General features: G+C 47.5%; 1 protein-coding gene and 1 long non-coding RNA gene across 18 annotated transcripts in view; one reads left to right on the top strand and one right to left on the bottom strand.

Annotated features, from left to right (window-relative positions):
* Positions 1-22,035, bottom strand: part of IMMP2L (inner mitochondrial membrane peptidase subunit 2) — a 753,382-nt gene that overhangs the window by 723,196 nt on the left and 8,151 nt on the right. For all 17 annotated transcript variants that reach the window (XR_008307851.1, XR_008307852.1, XM_053252299.1 and 14 more), the window contains exon 2: positions 14,709-14,846. Coding sequence is in view for 15 of the 17 variants with exons in the window: in XM_053252298.1 (XP_053108273.1) it covers positions 14,709-14,846 (138 nt within the window). In the remaining 2 variants the exon portion in view is untranslated. The remainder of the gene's footprint in view (positions 1-14,708; positions 14,847-22,035) is intronic.
* Positions 1-22,035, top strand: part of LOC128326121 (uncharacterized) — a 28,095-nt gene that overhangs the window by 3,895 nt on the left and 2,165 nt on the right. The window contains exon 2 of the long non-coding RNA XR_008307853.1: positions 21,231-21,358. This is a non-coding gene — a long non-coding RNA (uncharacterized LOC128326121). The remainder of the gene's footprint in view (positions 1-21,230; positions 21,359-22,035) is intronic.

Raw genomic sequence — 22,035 nt, 5'->3', positions numbered from 1 at the left:
TGGTTGTGCTAAGGAAAATGATCCATAACTGATGACAAAGTTATACAGTTTCACTGACTTAACTGTAATATTTTACACACCTGTCCACTACTTAGATTTCTTATTTATAAAGTTATTTTACAAATCATGGATAAGCAGCTGAAAGTTCTTGTCCTTCACTGCATAACAGTTATGTTCTAAATATCAATATAGTCCTTTATTTCAAGCCTGAAATATTTTATTCATTTATTTATTAAAAATCCCGCTTCAACTAACATTCTAAGCTACTCAGAGAATACATTAACTCCACAAACACAAAAATGCCCATCAATAAAAAATATCACAGTGCTTTCTATTGCTGCATAGAAATATCATTTAAATCTCAATTTACTTCAGTCAGGGCCAAACTAGATGCAGAATTAAACACATTGCTGTTTTTTATTTGAAACAGCAATCAGAGTTACAACCTGGACCAAGACAATGATATATACTGGGAAGAGAGTGGTGGCTTACCTGCTGGTGGAAGGAAGAGGAAGACTCAGTCTGGCCTTGGCAGACCCCAGAGTGAGAGGCTGGGGTCCCTGCCTGCCTGCCTCCTCCTCTGCTCCCCGCTTTGTTTGCCATCTGCTCCAGCCAAGACTTTTTGTGGTGGTGAGTCCTTGCAGGACTGGGGCCAGAGGTGACTGGGCAGTTTGAGTTCCTGCGTTCCACCTGTTGGAGCTGTGGCTGCCCAGGACAATATAGGCACGTTGCCAGTGGTGCCGGGGTCACCATCAAAGGGGAAACACCAAAGGGGGTCACCCCTTTGGGGGAGCCACTTCGGGGGAGAACGAGGGCCAGATCCTCTGTTTAATTATTAGACTGGGGAGGAGCTCCTCAACAGTAGAGTTTCTGTTTAGCTGTTTTTAGAACTGGCCTGAAATTGCTACAATGTGTTTGGGTTCATCTGGAGATGGGGAGATAGGGGGCGCCATTGAATGTGGGGCAGCTATCCCAGTGGTGGTGGTGGGGACAGAAGGAGTTGTCAGGTCAGCAGGCCAATCCAGGGGAAGGGTGGTGAGAAATTTAATTGCTGTCCCCCCTTCTGGCTGTTCATTTAAAGATCTATGCTCAGGTGATACGTGTGGCAAAGAAGGGGTTCTTTTCTGCCCATATTGCCTCTGCGAGTTCACGTCCGGCGGAGTTGTTCAGGGTTGTGAGGGGACTAGTATCTGCCCCCCCCCCCCCGCCCATCCCTTGAACCTGAATTTGGAGTCATCAGTTACCTGCTGCAATGTGTTTAAAGAATTTTTCGCAGATAAAATCTCTTGGATTCGGGCCAACTTAGATGGAGACTCCACAAATAATTTGATGTCTGAACTGGAGGTGTCCGACAACTCCTCTCATGTGACTCAACTGGATCAGTTTCAGTTTGTGACTCCTGAGGATGTGGACAAGCTGCTTGGAGCGGTGAGGCCTACCATTTGCTCTCCTGACCCTTGCTCAACATGGCTTGTTCTATCTAGCAGGGAGGCTGTTGTAGGTGGCCTGGTTATTGTGCGGGGTCAGAACTCCAGAGACGATTTTGATCTACCTCTTCTAGATGGGGTCACACTTCGCCAAAAGGAACAGGTTCGTAGTCTGGGAGTACTTCTGGATTCACACCTCTCCCTGGTTTCTCAGGTTGAGGCGGTGGCCAGGGGTGCTTTCTATCAGCAGCGGCTAATATGCCAGCTGCACCCGTTTCTAGAGATAAATGACCTCAAAACAGTGGTACATTTGTTGGTAACCTCCAGACTTGGCTTCTGTAATGCGCTCTATGTGGGGCTGCCTTTGTACGTAGTCCAGAAACTTCAGTTGGTTCAGAATGTGGCAGCCAGGTTGGTCTCTGGGTAATCTCAGAGAGACTATGTTGCACCTCTGCTGATGAAGTTACACTGGCTGTCTATAGGTTTCCAGGCAAAATACAAAGTGCTAGTTATAACTTATAAAGCCCTAAACAGCTTAGGCCCTGGGTATTTGAGAGTACTTCTTCTTCACTATGAGCCCCACCGTCCATTGTGGTAGTCTCTGGACGTCTGTCTCCAGTTGCCGCCAGTTCGTCTGGTAGCCAAACGGAGACAGGCCTTCTCAGTTGCTGCCCCGGGACTATTGAACGCGCTTCCTATTGAGATACGATCCTCCCCATCTGACAATTTTTAAGAAATATTTAAAAACCCATCTTTTTACGCAGGCTTTTTCAGCTTCTTAATAATGTATAGGTTTTAATTCTGTGATTGATTTTTAAATTGTTCGTTTTTCATTGTTTTATGTGTTTTTATATGTGTTTAAACTGTTTTATCATTGTGAACCGCCCAGAGACACGTGTGGGGGCGGTGTAAAAGTGTAATAAATAAAATAAATCGTTCTCATGTTGCTTTCCTAACAAAAATTGCCCCCTACAAAACAACTATTTGCCCAAAGTTATTTGCTGCAATGGACAAACAACCATCCAGGGATTATTTTCATCAGCAAAGTGACACATAAGCAAAATGTTACAGCCCCATTCACCTACATCATGGTCCCAACTCAGCCTCCCATGGCTGCTACTTCTGAAAATGGAAAGGAAAATCTGAGAGAGAGAAAATTATGTGAATTATGTCCACCTGAGAACTTCACAGTTATTTTGGCTCTCAGATGCAGGTGCTGTAAATTTTGACATTCAGATATGCATCTGGTGGGCCACTGTGTGAAACAAGGTGCTGGACTAGATGGGCCTTGGACCTGATCCAGCAGTGCTGTTCTTCTGGTCTTAGCAGCAACAGTTTCCTCTGACAGTCAGAAGTTGGTTTGTTTATTCCAGGACTGCTGAACTTCAGCCCTCATGCAGATGTTGACCTACAACTCCCATAATAAGTACTCCTTTAAATGTACAGTGAGGGATGGTTTTATGTTCACCCTCCCCACATGACTATACAGGGATGGATTGGTGCACTGAGCGGAGGGAAGATGCGTGCTCAACTTGCTGTTCCTCGCAGGACTGGCAGCTGGTATAATCCAAACCAGTTTCATTACATTCTGACAGAAGCTCCCAACTATGTTCAATGAGGGGTAGGTTGGAAATTGCTCCTCTCTGAAAACTGACCTGGCTTTTCTGCCACACAACAATTATTTATATAGAAACTTTGACCCAAATTAAAGCTCTGGCTATAGGCTTATCATACATCCTGAAGACTGCATCCCATTTCCCTAAATTGTTGCTCAGTGCTGCAAGGGAACCTGGAAATACTCTTAAGTGTTCCACAGAAATCCCTTCTTCATCTTTATCATTAGCAGAAAGACCAGGATTTGTCTTATAGAAGAGGATAAGACAAAGGTCACCTGAAAATGACTTATTAACTACATCCTAAACTCTTACCAAACTTCCTTGAAAAATAGCTCACCTGTTTCTGTCTCGTGCATCCTCAGTTATTTAAATAATGAAGTATACTAATTTCCTTGCATGAGTACATCAAGAGAACCAATCCAAGAGAACAAGAATAAAATGGGAAATGTTCATTTCATTAGGAAATGATGATCAAAGCATAGTGAAATAAGGGTTGTATTCATTAATTCTGTTCATTAAATTCTAAGGCCACGATAAAGTAAACCACACTCAGGTGTTATAGTTTAAACCAGCATGGCAAAACCACCACAAACACAATGAAATCTGTTTTAAGTAATTCGGAATAAATTATTCTTTTAACACAGCTACAGTCTCCAGTCATTGTGGAGCCATGTTACATACCCTCTAGTTCAGAACACAAAAACAAAAAAGAAAGAAAAGGAAATAAAAGAAGAAGAGTAAGCTACATTCCTTGCTTTTCCGAAAGAACTTTTAATTTCAATCACAGCATGAACCAGGATAATGAGTGCACAAAGCCAGCTAGGAGTCTAAGAGGTCTATTACAAATCCAATTCTTGTGGATTGTACAGCAAAAGCTTCAAGTCAAGACAATCATATATCCAATGCAAGTGTGTTATTGATGAGTGTAAGGCATCCTGCTGACTAAACTTCACTTTCCATCACATCCTATAGCTTTCAAACACATTCAACATAATTCACTCTCTGGAGTGCAAGATAAAGAAAGCGAGATGATTTGTCACATTTCCCTTCCTGAAGCGAAACAAGATGAGAGTGAAAACATGTATCTACAGATACACTTTCTGTCTGATGTTCTACATATCCTTGTTCGGAAATAACCCATTCATTGCCAATATTCAAAAAACTGTTGATGTAGTCAATACTGAGAGTGGCTATTCCTAATTTTACCCCTTACGTCAGGGGTTCTGAAACCTGGGTCTCCAGATGTTGTTGAACTATAGGTCCCATCATGCCCAGATGCAATGGCCTGATTATCCCTAACCTCAATAAGGCTGTGGAGGATGGGACTTGTAGTCCAATAACTTTTTGGGGACCCAAGTTTGAGAACTCCTGCATTAGGGAATATGACTTCAATTTTCAAGTAAGTGTCAGTGCTTATTGCTTTCAGTTTACAGCACTACAATCTTTTCAGGAAGACGCGTTCAAGGCTAGTATTCTCCTGCCATGCAAGCTTTTTGGTGGCAGGCGTTGTGAAAGGATTTAATCATTCCATCTGTCATCTGCAGTCAGGAAAGGCACAGTTCCAGCAATTGGCTGCTGGCGGCGGCCCATGTTCGGCTGCTGCCGTAGCCCCCTGACCCTGACCCCCATGTCTGCCGTCAAGACGCAGGGGGCCAGCTAGCCATGCCCCCACATCTGACGTCAGACACGGGGGCATGGTCTCCCTGCCAAACGGGGCTGCACAGCACAGGCCGGAGCAACTCTCCCTGCATTTAAAGGCCCCGTTTGGGAACAAAATAACACCCCCCGCATAGGATGTCAGAACCCATTTGCCTAATGGTAGCTCTGCCCCTGCTCCTGCCGATTGTGTAGTTCAGCTCTGCATTAGCCACTGGACTTCAAGCCCACTGCTACAAAGATACACAATTGGCTAGGGCAGTGTCATGACCCTGGACCCACTCCCCTCTTGGAAGACAAGGCATGCAGTTCAGGGAATGAGAAAGGGTGAGAAGACCCTGCAAGTCAGACCCTTGGTGATTCCCACTGCCTGGGACCTCCCCCCAGTAGGGAAATCAGAGTAAGAACCCCTTTTACAACCTGAGGCAACAGCCCTGCCTTCATCTTTTGACTCAGAAAAGACCCTCAAGGAACTGCCCTCTCAGTTAAAGGTCCTTCTATACCACCAGAGGTATGCTTAGCAAATTGTTCACGGTCCCTTTAAACAACAGAGGCTTCCCCAAGGAAAGGGAAAGGCTAATCGACTCCAACTTGGCAGCAGCTATAAAAACCAGCAAGCAGTTCTAAATATGCCTGTTGTATCCAGCTCTCTTGATCACCTTCTTGGAACTATCCAAGATCCTGTCTACCTTTTCCCTTGGAACTGCCCCAAGTCTGTATCCCTCATGGATCCATGCCTCAGCGGGAGTCCTAGGCTCAGCCTGGAGAAGGAAATCATTCAGAATTTGTGAGCATTAGTGCACACAGACATTTTCACAGCAACATTTCAAATGCTTTTATTTACCAGTAAAAAGGGAGCAGTGCCCCTCTCCACAGAACCTCCATTCTTCAGTCAACAAGGCAACTCCAGCAATATTCCCAGCACCTATCTCTAGAGGGGAAACTGTTCATGTGAGCATTGCAGTAACAGAGCTGCAAACCTAGACAAGAGCAGAGCTTCCCTTATATAAAAGGAAAAATTGCAATTTATAAAAGGAAAGCCATGACCTTATGTGTGGTTTTGGCACTCATGTTACTTCTCGTGAGAGTATGCAATTCACAAGCCAGCCCAGTGGCACTCCAATTCCTGAATTCTTCATCTAAGAAGAATTGGCCCTCCACTTATCAATAGAAAGGAAGCCAGTTTCCCACACCAGAAGCATCAACCTGTGCAAACTGGCATTAAGATAAGGCAAGATTTTCCCTAAAAATGCCCAGACTGCCCTGGTGTACAAAACCTTTTAAGACCAAGAGCATGGATCTTGCTCTGCACCCATCCCCACCTACAAAACACACAATAAGACTGACTAGAGAAGTCCCACTCTTTAAGAGATAAATCAGTTAGGATATTCTCAAACTGGCTCCAATGCAGAGCCACTTTGGACAATACTGCCCAAGTGGCCCTTCTAATCCACATGAGACACATGCAAATACATGCCCTGTCCCCTTCTCCATATACTCTCCCACAGCCCAACTGACCAAATTGCCCCCTGCACATTATTTAACATACTAATATTTAAACTGGTGCAGTTTGGGCAATCCACTCCACACAATTATGTGGCTGCAAGCAGTGTTTGCTCTGATGGGGATCCCCAGATGTTGCTGACTAAAACTCCCAGCATCCCCAGCTGCAATGGCCTTTGGGTGGGGATTCTGGGAGTTGTAGTCAACAACATCTGGGAATCCCTGTTAGAGGGAACACTGGCTGCAAGACAGCATGCAGGGAGCAGGGGTGATATGCATGCACACACACACCTCATTGCTGGATTGTAAGAGCCAGTCTGGTGATATCACCCAATCTGGCCAAATGTAACCACATTATATAGGGAGATCTGCGCAATTAATTATTAGTAAGTCTTTAGGAAGCAACTTCACACATAGGGAAATGAACAAAAACAAAACAAAAACATTTTCCCCTCAGCTTCACATATTGGGGACAGTTTGTCAGCCTTGAAAGTAATTAAAGGTTCTTCTCCAGTATGTTGAGTTATCAATATTTTCCTTTTTAACACACACTCTCTCTCTCATATATGAATTTTGTATTAATATATTTTATGCTGACTGATGGAAGGAAAAGTGGGATAATAGCAATGATAAAATTATTTAGTATTTGTGAAGTACATAAGCAACTAGGTAGCATACAAAACACATGAAAGATAGCCTTGTCAAATGGATTGAAATTTAATTTAGAAAGTACCAAAATACAACTAAAAACTGGAAAAGAATAAGGCCAAACACAAGACATAGGCTGGCTGAAATAATCAAGTCTTTAAATGCTTTAATACATACATAAATCCCAAACTCTACAACTACAAAACCAATTTATGATGGGAGTTCTATAAAGGATATATGTTCATCATATCTACTGAAGGAAAATCTGATTAGATCTGCATATCACTTAACCAGTACATGTTAGTAAAGTATGATGGGCTGAAAGGAATCAACGGACAAGTAGTCCTAGATAGAAACATTGGTCCTACCGTGAAGGGTTCTTTCTCCTCTGAAGTAGGAGGTCACGGCTCACAATGGGTAGTCTTCCACTCCTTGCTCCATATAGACAGGAAGTCTCAGGTGTTTCAGATAGGTGATGATCCGCCCCCTTCTCCCAGCATGCCCAGGTGCACTTCCCCAGTTCCGACTGTCGTGCCTCATGACGCCTGGCTTTTTCGCCTAGCTCCAACAGTGTTACGGACAAGAGATCGGCATGCAAGGGGTGAAGGATAGCGGGGCGGAAACCTGAGACCTTAGAATCGTTAGTACTGAAATTGAAACATTAGTAGTACTGAAACTGAAACATTAGTAGTACTGATATCGAATTACTTTAGAATTGCTGAGGTCTGTGCCCGATCCACGGGTGGGCCGCGTGACCTCCTACTTCAGAGGAGAAAGAACCCTTCACGGTAGGACCAATGTTTCTTTCTCCCTCGAAGTAGGAGGTCATGGCTCACAATGGGACCTACCAGAGCAGTACAGGTACCCGTGGGGGCGGGAAGTGGATCGATTTCAGTTGTGTACTACCTGCTGTAGTATAGTCCTCCCAAATGCTGCCTGTTCTGCAACCAGGGAGTCGATTTTGTAGTATTTTAGGAAGGGAGAGGGAGAAGTCCACGTGGCTGCCCGGCAAATCTCCCCCAGTGGTGCCTGAGCTGAGAATGCTGCCGAGGTGGCTGCGCTGCGGGTGGAATGGGCAGTGATCCCCCGTGGTACTTGCATCGACAGGGCCTGGTAGGCCGTGGCTATGCAAGCCCTCAGCCAGCGGGCCAAGGTGGTTTTGGAGGCCTTGGAACCCAAGGACGTGGCATGGAAGGATACGAAGAGGGTCTCGGATCTCCTCAAGTCCTTGGTCCTTCGAATGTAAATGCGCAGGGCCCTGCGCACATCTAGGGTGTGCCATTTACGCTCTAGCGGGTGCTTAGGCTTGGGACAGAACGACGGTAACACCAGCGCCTGGGACCGGTGAAAAACAGAGTTGATTTTAGGGATGAAGGTAGGGTCTGTTTTAAGGACCACCGCGTCCGGCTGGAAGATGCAGAGCTCCTTCCGGACCGAAAGCGCTCCCAACTCCGACACCCTGTGTGCTGAGGTGATAGCAGCTAGGAAGAGAACCTTGTACGATAGGAATTTCAGAGGAATGCTTGACAGCGGTTCGAAGGGTGGGTTTGTCAGAGCATTCAAGACCTTGTTGAGGTTCCATGAGGGGAAAAGATGGACTGGAGGAGGGGCGATATTGTTCGCCCCTCGCAAGAAACGTGATAGGTGGGGGTGTAGAGCTAGCCCCCCCGCACCCTTCAGCTTAAGCACCGAGGCTAGGGCCGAAGCCTGTCGTCTTAGGGTATTGGGTCTTAGACCTTGATCCAGGCCCGCCTGGAGGAAGGCCAGAACCTGGGGGACCCTGGCTGAGCTAGGGTCGACCTTCTTGCGCCTTGACCATCTGAGGAAGGCGGCCCAGGTTGTCTGATAGATTCTATTTGTGCTCTGGCGCCTTGCGGCCAGAATCGTATCCTGCACCGACTTAGAGTATCCCTTTTTTGCTAACAACGTGCGCTCAAACTCCAGGCGTGAAGTTGAAGCCAGGCAGGGTCTGGGTGCCGTAACGGCCCTTGGGACAGCAGGTCTGGCCACAGTAGAAGGGGCATTGGTTCCGCGGTGGAGAGCAGCACCAGATCGGTGAACCATGGGCGCCTTGGCCAGAATGGGGCCACCAGAATGATCTGTGCTGCCCTCTGTCGGACTTTCGCCACCACCCGAGGGATCAGGCCTATTGGGGGAAAGGCATACAGGAGGCACCGTGGCCACAGAGCATTTAGGGCGTCTGTGCCTTCCGCGAGGTGATGATGGAACCTCGTGAAGAAGCAGGGTAGCTTGGCGTTCTCTGGGGACGCGAACAGGTCCACCTGAGGGTTCCCCAGCCTCCTCTGAATCTGCCTGAACACTTCGGGGTGGAGGGCCCACTCCGCCTGGTCCACTGTCTGGCGACTGAGCCAGTCTGCCTGAATATTGGAGATTCCACTCAGGTGCTCCGCCCTGATCGACTGCAGATGGGACTCCGCCCACTGGAGTAGGGCATCGGATTCCTCCATTAGGGATCTGGACCTGGTTCCGCCCTGACGGTTCACATGAGCCTTGGCCGTCATGTTGTCGGTCCTGACCAACACATGTTGACTCTGTAAGAGACCCGAGAAGTGGAGGAGGGCCAATCTGATGTCCCTGAGTTCCAACCAGTTGATGCTGTGTTGGGTCTCCTCTGCAGTCCAGCGGCCCTGGGCCGTCTGTCCTTCGCAAAGGGCTCCCCATCCCGACAGACTGGCATCTGTAGTGACGGAGATCCTGTCGGACTCCCTTAGGGGGTTCCCCTTCTCCAGGTTTGGGGATAGCCACCAGCGAACTGACCGCTGTACCTGACGTGGGAGCGGTATCAGTCGCCCTGTGCGGGCTGAGATATCGTCCTGGAAGGGCAGTAGCATCCATTGTAATGGACGTGCGTGCCACCTTGCCCATGGCAGGCATTCTATGCATGCAATCATGGACCCCAGGACCTGTGCTAGCGACATGATCCTCGCCTGCGTTTGGTTTAGCAGAGGCTGGATCTGGTCGCGCAGTTTCTCCCTCCTCTCTATAGGGAGGGATATGGTGGCCGCCTTTGTGTCGAACCAGGCTCCCAGATGCTGGATAGTGTGAGATGGTTGGAGCTGGCTCTTGGCCTCGTTTATCAAAAAACCGTGGGACTGTAGCAGCTGACAGACCCTCAGGACATCTGTGTTCGCCTGCTGAAGGGACTGTGCTCGAATCAAAATGTCGTCCAAGTAAGCATGGACCCTGAGACCCCTCAACCTCATGTGGCCCACCAGTGCAGCTAGCACCTTGGTGAATACCCGTGGGGCTGAGGAAAGCCCGAAGGATAGTGCCCTGTATTGGAAGTTTTTCTGGTCGTAGTAGAACCTTAGAAACCTCCTGTGTGAATGGACAATGGAAATGTGAAGGTATGCTTCCTTCAGGTCTATAGACGCCAGGAAATCGCCGGGTGTTACTGCTTCTCTGATAGAATGGAGGGACTCCATCCGGAAACGTCGCTTCCGGATGTAATGGTTTAACTGTCTGAGGTTTAGGACCACCCGCCAGGTTCCGTCCTTCTTGGGTACCAAGAACAAAATTGAGTAAACACCACGCCCTATCTCGGGCACGGGCACAGGCTCTATGGCCCGTATCTGAAGCAGGTGGGCTAAGGCCCGCTACATCCGCTGGTGTTTGATCTTGTTCTTGGACCTGGGGAAGGCTAGAAACTGCTCCCGTGGAAAGGAGTTGAACTCCAGGCAGTAGCCCGACTGTAGTGTGTTTAAGACCCACCTGTCGTTTGTGGAGGCTGCCCACTTGGTGGTGAAGTGTTGCAGCCTGGCCCCTACTGGCAAGTAGTCAGTTCTGCTTACGATTCTGCCGTCCACCCGTCTGGTGGGCAGCAAAGCGTTGTTGCCGCTGACCTGGTCTGCCTTTCTGGTTCCAGTGGCTGCTGTGTCCCCACTGGGGTCGTCCCTGGAATCGATTCTGTCGCTGGCCCCGGAAGCCGGCACCTTGCTTGTAGGGGCGAAAGGAATGTCGGTTAGTGCGAAAGGGTCTGCGTGAGTCTCTGTGGCCCGTGGGCATGGCCTTCTTTTTGTCCTGTGTCTCTACCAGGACTTTATCAAGTGCCTCACCAAAGAGGTTGCCGCCCTTGAACGGGGCGGAGGCCAGATTGGATTTTGATTTTGCATCCACCTGCCAGCTTTTGAGCCATAGCGATCTACGCAGCACCACGTTTGCCGCCATTGCCCTAGAAGAGGCTTGGATGGAATCCAGGCTTGCGTCCGCCATGAAGGCAGCAGCCTCTGCCAGTTTGTTGAGGCCTTGTCTGAGTGCGGTCTGGCCCGGCTCCAGCTTGGTGAGGAGGTCCTTAACCCACAACACGGAAGCGCGTGCCATGACAGAGGTGGCGGTTGAAGCTCTGATGGAGCCAGCTGCTGCCTCGTGGGCCTTGCGTAGGAGGGCCTCCGTTTTCCTATCCTCCAGACCCTTAAGTTGTTCATCCCACTCTTTATTTACAATAGCCCCTGATACCAGGGATACTATGGGCGGGTCTATTTTGGGCACCGCAAGCTCTGCCATAGCCTCATCTGGTAGGATATAAAGCTTCTTGGGGAAGGAGCTTGTGTGTCTGATGGCCGCAGGATTAGCCCATTCGGCGTACATGGTATTCCGGAAAAGTGGTGGGAAGGGGACCACGGGGCATAGGTGTCCAGCTACAGGGAAAACATCTAGCGCCAGCTGGCTTGATGTCTCCTGTGCCTCTGGCTGCGGAGCTGCAGCATTGATTACCCTCTTGGCTTTGGATAGCATCACCTCATACATATCCTGAGGAAACAATCTCAGGATGGGGCTCGGTGTCTGAGGGGTCTCTTCCTCAGAGAGTTCCCCTTCTTCCTTATCAGACTCTTCAGGTTCAGTGTGGTCCCCGGGATTTGGCTCTGGAGGGCGTCTATCTCCAGATCCATCATTCAACCTGGGCGCTATTGCAGAGTTGTCAATAGACCTGGGCGCTGTTGGAGTGGGGGTGATTACTTCTCCACTCCCCCCCGCTCGATGTGCCCCAAGGTGACGTCTGTCAGTATAAGTACCCTCAGAGGTGCGCCTGCGTCTTAGAGTGCGACTGCGGCTGCGTGACCTTTCCGGGCTGCCCTCAGAGGAAGAGGAAGGAGACCTGACCCGTGTTCTCCCCGAGGTGGCCTGCGGGGATGCACCCTGGGGTAAGATAGATACTTTCCTCATTTCCCTGGCTACAGCCTCCTTAACTGAGCGTGAAAGTGCTCTAGCATTCGCTCTCATTTCCTTGGCCATCATTTCCCGCACCCATTGTGCTCTTTCCTGCATCTCCTCAGAGTCCCCGAACGCGACACTTACCTGGTGCCGACTAGGTAGCGAGGGGTGCTCAAACCTGCATCCATAGGGGCTCGCCAGGTGGTGCGGGTTGTTCTGGCCGCAGGTTGCCCCTAGGGGTGTATCCTCCTGGAATGCGTTTTGTGCCCCAACACCAGCGGATTGGGTGAGCGGTCTACAGACTTCGCCGAGTCGCCTATCGCCGCATGCTGCAAGGGTGAGGGGTCTATGGACTTCGCCCTGCTGTTCAGCGCCTCTGTCGGGGTTGGCCAGTCTCCGCACCCTTGAGCAAGGGTTTAGACCCGCTTCAGTCTGGGGCTCCCAGTAGGGTCCGTCTGATGGCTCCCGGGTGAAGCCATATGGTCCCTGTATGAAAACAGGGCCTGTCCCCGATTACCTTCTAGCTGGGATACAGCCATGGTCATGTGGGGCCAGTAAAACCTCTGGTGCGTTTAGGCCAGCAGATGGCGCTGTTGTCACTTCCTCATTGCGAGCGGCTGCAATGGAGACAGCCTCCATAGGTGGCAGAGCCCAGGGAAGGGGGGACAGAATGGCGGCGCTTGTGGCCCTCTCCTCGTGAGGAGACCGCTCCCCAGGGGCGACCCGTGTGGGAGAAACGGCCCCCACCAGCGTGCACACTTCAGAAGCGGCCACAGCCGCCAAGGCAGGGGCGGCCATGAAGGCGGGGCAGCTGTGGTGGCGGCCGTGATAGTCTGCTGCGCGGGAGCTCGCGGCATGGCTGTCTCCTCCGAATCGGCGGAGGGGGCCCTGGCCACCATTCTATGATCGGCCGTAATGGCTGAGGCGGCCGTAACGGAGGTCGCTAAGGCGACCGGAAAGGGGGTGACCACCATGGCGGCGGATTCCCCAGCGGCAGTGGCGGCCGTAATGGCGGAGGCCGCAACGGTGGCGGGAGCCCCAGCGGCGGGGGCCTGCTCGGCAGTAGCGGTGGCCGCCTGGAAGATAGCAGCGTGTGCGTCGGGGGGTGAGTTGGGGGCGGCTGTGATGGCGGCCGCCTCCTCCGTGCTGGCCAACGCGCTTGGCTGCCACCTCGTGGTCCCTACAGCTAGCTCCGGCAAGGGAGGGCAGATGGCGAAGTGGGACGTGGAGGGGCCTGCCTCCTCTCCCCAGACTGCTGTGGGTGGACCTGGGGGGGCGAGGGGGAGAGGGCACCCGCTCCCCCCAGCCTGCCCGCCAGCCACGTGTGCTTCCCGGTCTCCCCGCCACCGCAATGAATCACTGCAGGCGGCCTGAATTAGAATTCTCTCGCTCTGTCGCTGAACCAGCAGAGTATGCTGAGCTCTGCCCCCAGCCTCCTCCTCTTTTTCCTTCCCTTTGGGAATGGTCTTTTTTCTCTTTCCCTGACCATGTGGTTCAGGGGAAGAGGAATGGCGGACTGTCTTATGGGACTTTTTCTTAGGCACCCTAGGGTCCTCCCCGGTACTCTCTGAGAGGGAACCCTGTAGGGTATCCCCAGTTTGTGAAAGGTCCATATTAGTAAAGAGAGAAAGCTCACCAAAGAAGAGTTGCAAAGTGATTCAGGCAGGAGCCTGCCCAGATGCATCTATACAGGAGCTAAGACAGGAAGGAACTGGGGAAGTGCACCTGGGCATGCTGAGAGAAGGGGGTGGATCATCACCTATCTGAAACACCTGAGACTTCCTGTCTATATGGAGCAAGGAGTGGAAGACTACCCATTGTGAGCCGTGACCTCCTACTTCGAGGGAGAAAAGTGGTAGGCAACCTGGGCTCTCCAGCTCCAATACTTTACAAAGGGCAACAAAATAAATAAAACTAATTCAGTAAACAAAAAGATGGAAGATAGTGAGGAAATATGGCTGACAGATAAAGACTAAATTATTCCTGAGTAGTCCATCTGAAATTAAATCATCCTTTAGAGTAACTCCCCAGTAGCTGAACAACAGTCTGGATGTCAGCTCATGTCTCTGGACAATGATAGACAAAGTAAATGATAATGGAAATTCATTTCTTTGGAAACTTGGTTTTAAAAGGATCACTGTATGAAAACATAGATATACCTTAGTTTACAACAAAGCATACAACTGAATTCAAACATGTTTCTAAAAGGCAAAGCCAACTTCTAAATTAGCACATAGCTGTATCAACTTATTTATATACGAACCTCTCTCACCAACACTGTGTTCTGGGTAGTCATGATCTGTCAATCCTGAATACAATGTTGGCAAAAGAGGTTGACAAACAGTATAGTCATGGGCCTTTCTCTATAAGATCCCTTCCACTCATTAAGATCATCAGGTCTATCTTCAGGTGCCACTAGTTCATTTGGTGGCGACCTGGAATCGGCCCTTCTCAGTTGTCGTCCCTAGATGGAAGAACATGCTCCTGTGGATATAAGAGGATTATCTTCCTTGGAGACATTCAATGAGTTTTAATTCTGATTTAAATGTGGTTTTTTAAAATTTTGTTTTATTATGTGTTTTTGATTTTAATGTTAACCACACAGAGCCACTTTAGGAAGTGTGGTTTATAAATTGAACAAACAAACAAACAGGTGAAGGAACAGGGGGGAAAGGAGCTTTGTTACCTGCATTGAAGCACCTTCTACTCGTGCTATGCAAGCCACTCTATCGAGGAACGTTACTGTCACGGGAACAGCAACAAGGAAACCTTTCAGAAAGGCTTTAACGTACTTTCTCCCAAAGCCTTGTGTCTGTGCCATAATCTGAAAGATGGAAGAAAGGAGACACTGTGAAAATATAAGCCATTAGAACAAAAGTATTTTGCATGGCATTCAAGCAAACAATGCTAAGTGGTAATGAAACACAACTTATCACTATCATCAGCATCTGTTATTATAAGAGATCATCCAAAGGAAATAAAAAACTAAAACATACAGAAATGGTATGTCAGTAAGTGGTGGTGGTGGAGAAAAAACTAACATTCACATCAACTTCATCAGCTCCCAGTCATTCTTAGCCATTCAGTCTACAGTTGCATTGTTCAAAATTTTAACAAATCAGTTTCTACAAGAAGTCTACCAAATACATAAAGAGTTAAAGACTAGGTTGCATTCTTATAAACAAGAAAGTATTCTTAAAAATGAATTAGAGAATGATGAACCAGACTATCATCAGCTTTCTAAAATTAATTAACAAGGTTGACAAGTAATACAACCAAGTGCCTAGTAAGCTTTCCCCAATTAGATGCATGAAGCGTCATCCTCAAACGGCAGGTACTGTATTTTTGTGTAGACACCCTGCAGAACACTATAACCCACACCCCTGTATCTCCTGCAGAAAATGCCAAAGCATTTATGTAAACAGAAAAAGAAAAGGCATAATTGGCCCCTCCATATTCCCCCCACACCAGTAACTTTGCATATTGTCCTGGGACAAGAAGGAAATGAAGACAAATCACAGTGGAAGGGAAGAAACTCATGTGTGTTCAAGAAGAACAGGGTGGAAGGAAGAACTTTCTGCTTCATCTACAGCTCCAGCTGGTCACTTTGTTGACTGACTGAGCTCCTGAATTAGTCTGCCAACATGTTTTTCTCATCCAGCCCTCTGTGTAGCTCCACAGCATAGGTTAATTTAAAGCTACAAGTAGCCTGCGCAGGTGCCTATATTTGCCTTTAAATGGCTATTAAATGGCTGCACCAGAAGAGCATGGAGGCTAAATGCAGCTAGGTCTCCAGCTACTACTAAATCTCAATTAATTTCTATGTAAAAACAATTTTGTATACCCCAAAACCCACTTAAATACCAGCACCCAATCCCAGGAGATGCAAAAAAAGAATATAACCCATATGTTATACACACAAAAATATGGTAGATTTTATTTTTATATATAGATGTACACACACACCTGACGCTCGCTTCTCTCCCCCTTCTCTCCCTCTCCCCGCCCACGATTTCTCCTGCCTCCTGCCAGTTTCTCCCTTCCCTCCAGCCTCCGCCGCCTCTCTCAGGCAGCCCGGCCGCCTACTGACCCCGGCAGGCGTTGTGGGCGACCTCATCGCTGCGGCCACCACCATTTCCCCCTGCAGCAGCTCAAGGGCCTCTTGCCGTGAGTGAGCTCCCGTCGCCCAGTCAATCTGCTGGATACCAGGACTCATCCCCACGGGCACATTTTCAAGGATTAATTATAAAGATAACTAGTGCGCCAGGGCGCAGAGCATCTGCACCTCTAGTTGGGCCCAGACATCCCCCACCCCCCGATGCCGGCATGCCTAGCTTTCTGGCTGGCCGACCAGATGCTCCTTGCACCAGCATCCCCCTGGGCCAGGCTGTGCTGCCGCCGCTTCCTCTATGTGGCCAGACCAGGGCCCGTTGCTGCCACCTCACTCCAGTGGGCAGGCCAGGGCCAGGCCATCCCACCGCTGTCTCCCGCCTCCTCGCTGCCACCATTATTTCTCCCCGCCGCCGCCTCTTCCTGGCTGGCGGAGCTTCACCCGCTGTCCTCTTCCGGCTGGTGGGGCTTCACCCGCCAGGCCACCTCTGCCTCCTGGCCACTACCATTATTTCTCTCCACTTCAATGCTGGAACTCTCACACACTCTAGAGCATCTGCGCGTTAGTACTTGATTGCTCCCCTCAACTCAGAGATCTCCCCACCCTCACCTGAGCTGCACTCCTGATCCTCCTCCATCCTGTTGCTTCCATCTCCCTCACCCTCCTTGGTCATGGCTGCAGCATTGCTGCTGCCTATTGGCCAAGCTGCACCCCCTATCCCCAGAGACCTCCCTACTCCTACCCGAGCCCCACTCCTGCTCCTCCCCACAGGAGCAGCAGCGATTGACTGGGCCGTTCCTCGCTGCTGTCACCACAGCTGCTTATTTCCCCTCAGGCCACTGAAAGGCCCAGGCCCCTCCCTTGTCTGCCTGCCTCCCTCTGACAATGGCCTCAGTAGCCCCCAAACAGTAGCACTGGTTGACTGGGCCCTTCCTTGCTGCTAGTGCTGCCATAGCCACTCACTCCCCTCAGGCTGCTGACAGGCTCAGGCCCATCCCTTGCCCTTCCTTCTGTCTCTCTTCCCCCTCCCTTCTTTTTCTCTGTTTCCCTCTCCTCCACTCGCTCTTCCTTACTCTTTCTTCCCCCTACTTTCATGTTTTTCTCTCTCTCTCCCTCCCTGAGTTAACCGATTTTGTTCATCTTGTTTCCTCATCTTTCACACATAGGCAGCCTCCTTCTCCTGAAGGGGCTCTTTATTCCCCCACAACCCATCTTTTTGCAGATCCCTGTCTGATATTGATATATTATAATTTTCCTCTCCTCTACAATCAAGGACATCTTCTGACCAGTAACAGTTGCAATCCAACTGACCTTAACCATCACAGGCTCCTCCTCCTTATCTGCATATGGAATCTCCACTGCCCAATCACCACAGGCTTCTTCTTCCTAATATGGAATCCCCACTGCCCAATCACCATGGTGCTTCTGCTCTCACAGGCTCCTTCTCCCTATCTGCATATAGAATCCCCACTGCCCAATCAGGTGCTTCTGCTTGTGAACTCTGTCAGCCAATCGCCTCCTCCCCCTCTGTCAGCCAATCACCTCCTTCCTTTAGTAGAGCTGCTTCATTCAAGAACAGAAGTAGCTTCAGCTGACAGAGCACCACTCCACTAAATGGCTGGATGCTGGCCCGTACACATTTCTAACCCTGGTGTTCTGCAGCACTAAGTATATTTGTATAGCAAATAGGTTAACATGCTGCTTAACAAGTAAAAACTCAAGAAAAGAAATTTCTCCTAAAGCACTAGCTGTGTATATTAAGGATTTTTTAAAAAATAAAATAACCCAACTATTTTAATGTTAATACTGCCAATTAAATTCAGTTAACAAAATCAATAATAGATTCTCTCTATAAAGAGAGAGAGTTGGAAGCATTTAAACGTCAAGCAGCTTTCTGTGAGCTTTTTATTTCAAACCTTTACTCCACGAACATTTTTTCTCCAAGAAAAAAATTATACAACTTTTAAGACACTCAAGGCATTTTAAGCTTTATGTCAACAGGGTTCTACCCAAAATGATGTCAGTGACCAAAGCCAGGTGCTGATGCCTTGGAAGACTTATTCCCTCATTTAAAATAAATAATTAATTAATAAATAAGAGAGAATTTATTAATTTTGAGCCATTTTCAGTGACAGCCTATGCTTCTGGACTGATGCCCACCCAGCAGCATGTTGCTTTAAAAATTCATCACACACAAAGATCCTACAGCAAGAAGAGTTAGAAACAGAAAACAATAAAAGGTGTACAGCCTTTTCACTATTTGAATAATTAAGCTTCACACATTTTAAACTGCTTTAGGTATAACCAATAGAAATGCAGCAATTGCCCTATCTTGTGGTTTTCAGCAATTTTTTAAAAAAATGAGAATGGCATATTGCCCAACTAGCAAAGATCAAAACCACTAGAAAATAACAGGTCAAAATCCAAGGAAGCCCACACTGTGCAGTTTAAAGATTACGGCAGATGGAGCACAGCATTATCTGGACTGAAGTGTTAGTGTACAAAAGGTCTAGGGACTAGAATGGGTCTCCAGCGGGTACTACAACATACGGAGTAGACATACTATTTAGACTGCACTCTACATTTAAATGTTTGTTTATTTCCTACACTCGCCTGCGCATAAGATGACACTGTTTGTCAAGCTGCCTACAAAAACTCATCAAGTAATACCTCGAAAGCCTCAAGTCACAAATTTGCAAGTCTAAGCACTTTAAAAATTACCCAAAGTATGACTGAAAATACAGCAATAAAACCACAGCAACTATCCTCAAAGGAAAGAAAAATGACCCCTGATGTGCTTTTCACAAGAAAATATCTGGAGGGAGAAGAGGCACGAAGTACAAGATCAAACATCATCAGCGTACTTCAAACAATCTGCTTTATCCATGGTGCCATTTACAATGCAATCAGTTCAAAAGTTGATAACTATGTTTATACTATCTTATCATGGTGAATATATTAAGTATCCAATGTGCTTGTAAACTTATCAGAATAAACATGCTCTCCTTGGTCACAATTTCCAGGAAATATTTCTTGTGTACAGGATCAGTAAAGAAAATTAAGACCGGGTGCAACAAAGAAAGAAAAACTGGAGTGAGGCCTACAAACAATTTGGTCCTTTTTGAAGAACAAAGCTATACTGCACAAGTAAACTCTCAGAACTCAGATGTACATAATTCAAACTGTATTATGGACATCTCTCCAGTCCATGTGGTTATTCCAAACCAGAATCCTTCCTTCCAGCTAATCTGCATCACAATTTCTCAAAAGGATGTGACCTTTGGAAACTTTAAAAAGCCAGAAAGAATCAAATAACAGGTATGCAACTGGAAGGACCAAACTGCATGACACCCCCCCCCCCCGCCCCAGCACCATGAAGCTTCTAAAACTAGGAGTGCAACAAGCAACTGGAATTGAGAGTGAGTTTTTGCAGAGCTTCTTTTCTGCATTCAGTCCTGTATTTAGCAGGGTAAGTATTCATATCCTGAAGAATTCATACACATTCTCTTACTGATATATGCTTTAAAAATGGATTCTGAACCAATGCTAAAAAAAAAATAGCTCAAGATCTCCAGTGGAGCTCAGCAGATTTCTGGCTCTCATGATTGTTTTATTTTTCACTAGAACCCTGAGGTCCACCATCAGGAGCCAGGTAGACAACAATATCTTGGCTCATGGAGAGGCCCCAATAGAGGGTGGGTTCAGATGTAAAGGTGGCAACCCGGAGAACAAAAGCTCCTCCCACCCCAAGTGAACCTCTACTTCCACTGTAGTTTCCAATTTGGTCATTTCATCCAAACCCATTAATCTCTGCATAGCCTGTTCGACTTCCCTCAAGGAACCCAACATCTGTTGCTAACTTGAACTCTCAGTTACAGATATCAGATTCCCTTAGGGATGTCGAGCAAAATATGCAGAGACTGATGGGTTCAGACAAGGTGACCAATGTCAGCATACCTTACAAGAAGTCAAGATTCACCACAGGGATGGGGGAGCATGCTCTCCTGGGTCAGCAGCAACCTCAGTGACACCATTATATCTGAACCTGTCTACAGAATTAAGGAACAGGGTGCCTCTGAGCACGTGATCAACCCAAGAATGTCTTTTTAGTACCAGAATAAGCTCACAGTTCCTTCACACAGAAATCCATTCTGGGTTTTATTCCAAGCTCTGTTTGTTTCAGCAGTCAGATTGAGTAGGTGGAAGCCTTTTTCTTATGCTGTTGCTCTTATTAAACAAGCGTCAGAAAGCCTTACCAATCTATTGTGTATCACCAGAGATCACTAGACCATATGCATGTTTGACCCTTGTTGCCCTTCGTGGCTTATTAAATCTAGTAGGGAAGGAATTTTTAGCTTGGTCCAGCAGGTTCCAAGTGCCTCACTGAGAAAGGGAGTGGTTCCAGCTCCACTGAAGGAAGCTATTATTCAACCACTCTTAAAGAAACCTAGGCTGGACCCAGAGAATTTAAACAACTGTAGGCCTGTGTCCAATATTCCCTTCCTGGGCAAGGTGCTTGAGCGTGTAGTGTCTGACCACCTCCATACGCGCTTGGAAGAAACAGACTATCTAGATCAATATCAATCAGGGTTCAGGCCCAACTTTGGAACAGAAACTGCTTTGGTCATCTTGTGGGATAACATGTGCAGTGGGTGAGGGGAGAGTGCAACCCTGTTAATTTTATTGGACCTCTCAGAGGCTTTCAATACCATTGACCATGGTATCCTTTTGGACAAGCTGGCCAAGCTGGGTGTGGGAGGCACTGCTGTGTGGAAGTGGTTCTGTTCCTACCTAGTTTTTAACCTGACTTTTAACTCGTTCGTTTAATTTGGTTAATTTTATTGCTTTTATTGTATATTGTATCTATTTTATTGTTGTGAGTCACCCCGAGCAATAGTGTACCGGAGGGGCAGGCCCATCACCAAAAGGTGGTGCTGGAGGATTACGGCTGAATCCCTTGACAGTTATGCTTCGGGGTTCCTCAGGCTTCCATTCTTTTAACATTTACATCAAACCACTGGAAGAAGTCATCTGGAGATTTGGCCTAAGGTGTCATCAGTATGTGGATGACACTCAATTGAATCTCTTTTTCGTTAGATACAGGTAAAGCGATGACTGTCCTGAATCAGTGCCTGGATGCAGTAATGTACTGGATGAAGGTGAACACGTTGAAACTCTATCCAGACAAGACAGAAGTACTATTAGTTGGTGGTTCCTCTGCCCAGGTGAATAATGTTCAGCATGTTCTAAATGGTGTTGCATTCCCGTGAGGAATCAGGTTCACAGTCAGGAGGTGTTCATCGATCCAGCACTGTTGTTAGAGGCTCAAGTGGCCTCTGTGGCTCAGGTGTCTTTTTTCAGCTTCGGCTGATACGCATTTTAACACTCAGGCCTTTTAAACTTTGATTTTTAAATTATATTTTAAAAACTGACTTTAAAAAAAAAAAGTTTTAAAATTGTTTTGTTGTTTGTGTGTTTTTATAAGATCCCAATTGGCATTCTACCTGCCTCTGATCCAAGAAACCAAAGCTGACTGTTCCACACAGATGAGTCAATAACCTCTGCCTTATTGACAAAGGAAGGGGGGGGGGGACCAGACAGAACACTCTTCCTATGGATACCTACATTTCCAAAACTGTATAATATAACGTTGCTGTCCAGTTTCACTTAAAACAACTTTGGAGAGTACAACTTCACTGAAATATCTATTTGAAGTATTAACAAGTATTAACTCATTTCTGTCTATATTTACAGATGAAAAACAACCTAGATAAGCTATCAAAATAAAACCTTTAGTATAGCATTATACAGAAAAGCAGAAAAAGCAGGCTTGAAACATTTTTCTTGAACTGTAATGTGTAGATAGCATATAAGTGAAATCATAACATAAAAATTAGTGCAA

The sequence above is a fragment of the Hemicordylus capensis genome, chromosome 5, assembly GCF_027244095.1.
Source record: "Hemicordylus capensis ecotype Gifberg chromosome 5, rHemCap1.1.pri, whole genome shotgun sequence".
In the NCBI taxonomy this organism is placed as follows: Eukaryota; Metazoa; Chordata; class Lepidosauria; order Squamata; family Cordylidae; genus Hemicordylus; species Hemicordylus capensis.
Note: the sequence above shows the minus strand (reverse complement) of the source record. Positions and strands in the feature narration are given on the sequence as shown.